General features: G+C 39.4%; 1 protein-coding gene across 1 annotated transcript; it reads left to right on the top strand.

Annotated features, from left to right (window-relative positions):
- Positions 1–1,643: 1,643 nt before the first annotated feature.
- LOC308610286 (ferritin heavy chain-like) lies at positions 1,644–2,057 on the top strand (the record flags this gene model as incomplete). Its single annotated transcript, XM_081259477.1, has 1 exon — positions 1,644–2,057. One exon carries the CDS (start codon positions 1,644–1,646, stop codon positions 2,055–2,057), a length of 414 nt encoding a protein of 137 aa, XP_081115603.1.
- Between the last annotated feature and the right edge of the window lie 5,031 nt (positions 2,058–7,088).

Here is a 7,088-nt window from a genome sequence, read left to right on the forward strand (position 1 = left end):
TTAAAAATAAAATAAATACATTTAAAAAATAAAATTTAAAATTTTTCTAAAAACATCATCTGCTCTGAAGTTTTTTCATTCTGTGTTTGTATTTAGCTTTACATTCCTCATTAAAGAAAAACTGGATGCAATGTTTTTGTTTAGATATATGTATATTTCCTTCATGGAAATTTGAGGTTCCAGTTCATGCTAGTTTATTGATTTCCCTTTAAAAAGTTAGATTTTAAACCTTAGGTTTCTCTTAGTTATAACATGTATTTTAACATTATCTTCTAACCTAGGGAGTAATGATGAGGGATAAAAAATCTGAGAAACACCATTATCACCCCTTAGTATACATAGAACCATTCAATAGTATTATTTTAATATTTGAAGAGTAAAGTTGTCCAGATAAATTAATTATTAAATGATCTTGGGACATAAGGAGAAAATGTCCTACAAAATCAAGATTTCTTCTATTTAAATAGATTCTTCCAGTGAAGCCTACAATGGACTATTCCAAGGAAATTTTTGAAAGATTGCAATTATATTAAGACTAAACACTGGTGTTAAGCAAACATAGAATACAATTTTATTTCACTGAGAAACTGATCATGTAGTTCTTTTCCATCTCTAATGTATGATCCTATCATTAACATCAACTTATCAAATAGACATTGTTATTATTCTATTTCTTTACAGACTCAACAATTAAATGCCTCTAAAATTGCTTAGATAAGTGTACAAAGTGACAGTTGATATTTGATCCTTTGCTTCCTTCATAAACAATGATTATAGCACAGCATGAGCTTTCAAAGAGAAATAAAGGGACCCCCCAAAAAAGTACATTAGTCAAAGTCATGGTAATAAAACTGTAAGTGAAAACAGCTATTTTATCCAAAAACTTTAAAACCATTGAGAGCACTTAAAACAGTCCATCACTCTTTCTTGTACCTTGAGAACAGAGACCATGTCTGATTCTTCTGTGTATCTCCAGAGTCAAACACAAAATATTATTACACATATTTGGAATACTGTCTAGAAATGGCTGTTGAATTAATTAATTATAAATACCTAGATTGGTCTTATGTCTTCCACTATAACATCCTTAACTTCTAAGAAAATATTGACTTTTTAATATCATATACATGTGTAATATCTTATACGTATTTACTGGAGACAAGAAAGGGAGAAAAACAGTAGTTTTTTGTTTTGTTTTGTTTTGGTCTGCTTCTCCACTAGAATACAAACCTCATGGGAACAGACTTTGTCTCTCTGTTACTAATATATGCCCAAATCCCATACCAGTGCCTGGGCCATATTAAGTAATCAATAAATATTTACTGAATGAATGAATGAAAGATAATTTGAGATCAATGGTATTTCCTACCACTGTGGCTCATTCCACACAACATAATTGAGGCGTTACAAAAAATGCTTGCTGAGTGGCAGTGAAAGGACAAATGAGGCTGGAGGGGATAAATACATCCACACAGTTAAGCTCTTTCTCTAAGAATACACCTAAGCCTTTTGTTTTCTGACAAACAAAAGAGAAGTCTGCACTTACCCAAGACGAAGGAAATTGCTAAATCACGTGAAAGGGACTCCGAGACAGGTACCGCAGGCCCCGCGGCTTCGCCTTCACCTTGGCCTTCACACCCACCATGCTGCCCGCGCCGCCCTCGCAGGTGCGCCAGAGCTACCACGCCGACTGCGAGGCCGCCGTCAACAGTCATTTCACCCTGGAGCTCCACGCCTCTTTCGTGGGCCTGGCCGCGGCCTTTTACCTCCACCGCGACGACGTGGCCTTGAAGCACTTCAGCCGGTTCTTCCTGCGCCACTGTGGGCCCAGGTCCCGAAGCGCCTGCAGAACCAGCGCGGGGGGCCGCCTCAACTTCCAAGACATCAGGAAGCCAGTCAGTGACGAGTGCAAGAGCAGCCTCAAGGCCATGAAGTGCGCCTTGTTCCTGGAGAAGCAAGTGGTCGACCCGGAGCCGGCTCCACTGCACCAGCTGGCCACCGACAAGTGCGACCCCCACCTGCTCCACTTCCTGGCAACTCACTACCTCAGCCAGTAGGTGGCGCTCATCAGACAGCTGGAGGGTCATGTCACCACCCTGAGCATGATGGGGGCCCCAGACGTCGAGCTGGCAGGGTAACTCTTTGACAAGCTCACCCTGGGCGACAGCGACAAGAAGAACTGAGCCTGGACTGGACTTCCCCAGAGCCACGGGGTGACCAGAGCCCTGGTCACCATGCCTGCCATGCAGACGGCAAGAGTGCCCTTGCAGAAGAAGTTCACTTAAGTTTTGGTTCTGTTTTTTTTTTGGCAACAAGGGCAGGACTCTCTTTTCCTGGACTTTATCACTTAAGTTTTTTTCTTCCAGTTTTTCCATTTCTTCCAATAAAGTTATTGGTTCATAAATAAATAAAGGTCTCTGGTTGATTCATGTGGGCAAATCTCTCATTTTTTAAGTTTTAAAACAGGTATCCAGGAGTTTCTGAACACAGCCATACCCCAACCAGATGCAGCTCAGGATCTCCATAGTGGGAGGGAGAAGGTGTTCCATGGGGCCCTGGAAAACACAAAATCAGTCTTCCCCTTATAAATAATGTAGGTATATGGGGGTAGACTGGGGTGGCGTGGGGTGAGGTAGGGGTACCTGGTGAATGTGGGTGCATGTGCATAGTGAAAGTATAGAACCATAGCCTGAAAATCATGATTGCAGTTGCCTCTGGGGAACAAGTGAAGGGAATGGGATTGGGCAGGAATTAAAATAAAGGGTGTCTTCAGTTTCACCTGACATGTTTATGTGCATTAATTATGCAAATACTAATGGTTAAGTATGAGTAGCAAGATGGGGGGTGGAGGGGTTTGGAAGTCTGAATGGTGGAGTATCTCTTTGACAAGTTCACTCTGGGCAACAGTGATAATGGAAAAATGAGTGTTAGGCTGTCTTGCTCAGAAACACGGAGGTGACCTCCCATGGTCACCAATGCCTGGCATGCATGTTGTAATAACAAAACATCCACTTATATATGTTTTCTTTCTTTGTATCATATGTATATATGCATGCTTGTGTGTGTGTGTGTGTGTATACATATATATATGTATAAACATATATATATATATATATATATTTTTTTTTTTAACTCCAACAAGCAGCAGAGCTCATTTTGAAGTTCATTAGGAAGACGCCCTTTGTTGAAAAGCAGTTCGGCGATCACATTACTGGAAATGATATAGCTGCTTCCTAGACCTTTCCTGAGCCTGGCTGTATTTCTGCCCTTGGGTTTCACATATCCAACTTTGATTTAGTTTTTGTTATTTGCTACCAAGAGAACCTAAGCTAATATGTCCTATTATCAACACACTTTTACCAGCCTCCACTGTATTTACACTAGAGTAAATAGCTCTTCTAAGGTAGTAAATGACATTTTTCCCTTTATCCCTACTACAGAGTCCACTGAAAGGAAAAAGGATCAAGGGTGGAAGGGATCAAATAAGAACAATTTCCCGAATGGAAATACAGAATACTGAAGCCTGCTACCATATGCATCTCTTCTCACCTAAAAGTGTTTTCCTCATAATTTACAGAATTTTAATTCCTTAGATCAACCTTCCCAAGACTGTGTTCAGTATCAGCCAGTGCCTCAAAAACATTCACAAGTGTTCAGTGGAAAACTTGTATTAATCGAATTAGCAGGATTTTTTGTTTTGTTTTTTCAGTTTTTGTTTATTCTAGGAATTTTATCTCTGATGTAAAAAATATACATTTTGAATGTATAACGTGGGGATAAAATATTCAGTTTCCCAAACATTCTGATCATGGGATTCTTTTTCTACCAAATCTCACAGAACAGTATTCCAAAGAAAATAGCTTTGGAAACAACGTTAAAAGGTCCCACTGTGGGCTTCTCTGGTGGCGCAGCGGTTAAGAATCCATCTGCCAATGCAGGGGACATGGGTTTGATCCTTGGTCTGGGAAGATCCCACATGCCGCAGAGCAACTAAGCCCATGTGCCACACTACTGAGCCTGTGCTCTAGAGCCCACAAGCCACAACTACTGAAGCCTGTGCACCTAGAGCCCATGCTCCGCAACAAGAGAAGCCAGCAAAATGAAAAGCCCATGCACCACAATGAAGAATAGCCCCCACTTGCCGCAACTGGAGAAAGCCCGCATGCAGCAACAAAGTCCCAACGCAGCCAAAAAGTAAAATAATATAAAAATAAAGTAAAAAAAAAAAAATAGGGCCCTTCGTGTGTTGTTCCAGAAGCACATACCTGGTAGCTAAACCTCATTCACTTTCACTTAGAGGTCATTATGAGGAACGGGAACCTTTGCTGTGAAGGTTTCAGCACAGTAAGCTTTAGACAGTAAGTGTAATGCAGGGCCCTCACCATGACAGTGGGTAGGTATCACACACATCCATTTTGTTTCCTGATAGGTAACTCCCAACACTGTATTTTTCCATCTGTTCTAATTTACATTTCTAAATGAATGGTCTCTGGGAATGATAACATTGATGTTTCTCCAGCACTTATATCAAAGTCAAGAGAAAGTTTAAGGCTGCTAAGTAGTTTATATTCTTCACCTCCCTCTACCTATGTATTCATCTCACCAGCAGCAGAATTCTTCATTTATTTTCCAGACTAGATGGCTGAATTTTGGTCAGTAATACACCTTTTGGTCAAAAACAGTCTGTGCCTGCATCTTTTTGAAAATAAGATGACTGTTCCTCTCACCAAAGCATGCTGAAATTTCTCAGAATTCAGACATTTAACTATAAGAAAAGAAATAAGGCATACATACTACAAAACATTGTATTAATGAAGTCCAAGATTGTTAAATAAATATATAATAAGTAATGTGTTTAATGTGTAGCATGTTTTTCCTCCAGTAGAGATGATCAACATTATTCACATCATTATTTGATTTTTGAATGAGCACCTTATGGCAATGCATTCCTCTTTAGGTTCAATGCAGGACTTATCAAGTTTCTCTACAGCCCTAAAATACATGCTGCAATTCTATAAATTGAAACTGCATTATTCCCAAACAATATAGTGGGCATGAGGCAATATCAAAAATCTTGTATATTTTTAAAATTTAAATGTGTTCCCACAACAACCCTTAGGTATCAATTCTCATGACACCTCCACTGAATTTGATAAGGTGTCTATTTTATTCCCAGGCAGATTCAGCGTAATACAAAACTATTATTTTCTCAATATGAGAAATATTCTATCACATTAATACACGATTATATAAGGCTGGAAAATAAGAAGGTGATTAAAGCAAGCTTCTCAACAAGAATACTATTTCAGTCTGGCCCATCTTATTAACCACAACTTTCATTTGTCTACTGTTTGGCTGATTAATTCGATTCAACAGGCATTTACTCTTTTTTTAAAAATAAAGTCCAATATTCTCGACTGTTTATTCTATTTTATTTTATTTTATTTATTTATTGGCTGCGTTGGGTCTTCATTGTTGCGCATGGGCTTTCTCTAGTGGTGGCGAGCAGGGGCTACTCTTCGTTGCACTGTGCAGGCTTCTCATTGTGGTGGCTTCTCGTTGCAGAGCAGGGGCTCTATGCATGTGGGCTTCAGTAGTTGCAGCACATGGGCCCTAGAGGGCATGGGCTTCATTAGTTGCAGCATGTGGGCTCAGTAGTTGCGGTGCACGGGCTCTAAGGTGTGTGAACTTCAGTAATTGTGACTCACGGGCTCTAGAGCGCAGGCTCAGTAGTGTGGCGCCCAGGCTTAGCAGCTTCGCGGCATGTGGGATCTTTCCAGACCAGGGCTCAAACCCGTGTCCCTGCACTGGCAGGTGGATTCTTAACCACAGCACCACCAGGGAAGTCCCAAGCATTTATTCTTAATAAATGAGTTTGTGCTGGGGAATCAAAGCTAAATAAGACATGTACTTGGTCCAGTTAAACTAAATATATTAGCACTTTGCCAATTTTCTAAGAGGAAAATACAAGTCCAATATGAGGTTATTTTAATAAACAATTAAATCAATAGTATAGCTAGGGAGTGTTTTCATTTATTACTCTCCATTTTAGCTTTATAAAGAGGTATGCTACCCAGTCGTTCAACAAACTCACAAATGGGAATGCAGCAATTTTTAATAAGTATGAGAAATAATGTAGGCCAGCTATTCCTCTCTGAATGGTGGACTCTAAATGAATCTAAAGCATCATCAAAAAAAGTAAAATAAATCAAAAACAAATGAAGCATCATCATAATGACCATCATCTGGGTAAATTATGCTGTCGAAATAACATGTTAAGGAACTTCCTCTTCCTAATAATAAGGAATGTTACCTGATGGAGAGAGAGAATTTGGGGAAGAGCAATAATACAACATGATCAACAGATTAAATTTTAGCAAACAAGGACACTCATTTGTTTACATATTTTACACTGCTGTTGCCTACAGACAGAGGAGGCACCTGAAGGTATATTTTACCAGTGTGGGTCACATAGGAGTCTTCTAAGGAACTGGTTTAAAAACATCATTCCAAAACTAGTAAAAAAAAAAAAAAGTTATTTCCACTGTAGATTTGAACCTGTAAGTAATCTATAGGTAAATGTAATCTAAAAAATATTAGGGCAGCCTTAATGGCAGTGCTTTATATAAGAAAGAAACACATACTTGCTGAAAGCTTTTACAGCATCACTAGCTTGCATCCAATAATAAAAACAGCCTACACTTTTTATTTTTACATCTTTATTGGAGTATAATTGCTTTACAATTTGGTGTTAGTTTCTGCTTTATAACAAAGTGAATCAGTTATACATATACATATGTTCCCATATCTCTTCCCTCTTGTGTCTCCCTCCCTCCCACCCTCCCTATCCCACCCCTCTAGGTGGTCCCAAAGCACCAAGCTGATCTCCCTGTGCTACGCAGCTGCTTCCCACTAGCTATCTATTTTACGTTTGGTAATGTATACATGTCCATGCCACTCTCTCACCTTGTCACAGCTTACCCTTCCCCCTCCCCATATCCTCAAGTCCATTCTCTAGGTCGTCTGTGTCTTTATTCCTGTCTTACCCCTAGGTTCTTCATGACATTTTTTTCCTTAGATTCCATATA

The sequence above is a fragment of the Mesoplodon bidens genome (assembly GCF_964165515.1).
Source record: "Mesoplodon bidens genome assembly, contig: HAP1_SCAFFOLD_349, whole genome shotgun sequence".
NCBI classification, from domain to species: Eukaryota; Metazoa; Chordata; class Mammalia; order Artiodactyla; family Ziphiidae; genus Mesoplodon; species Mesoplodon bidens.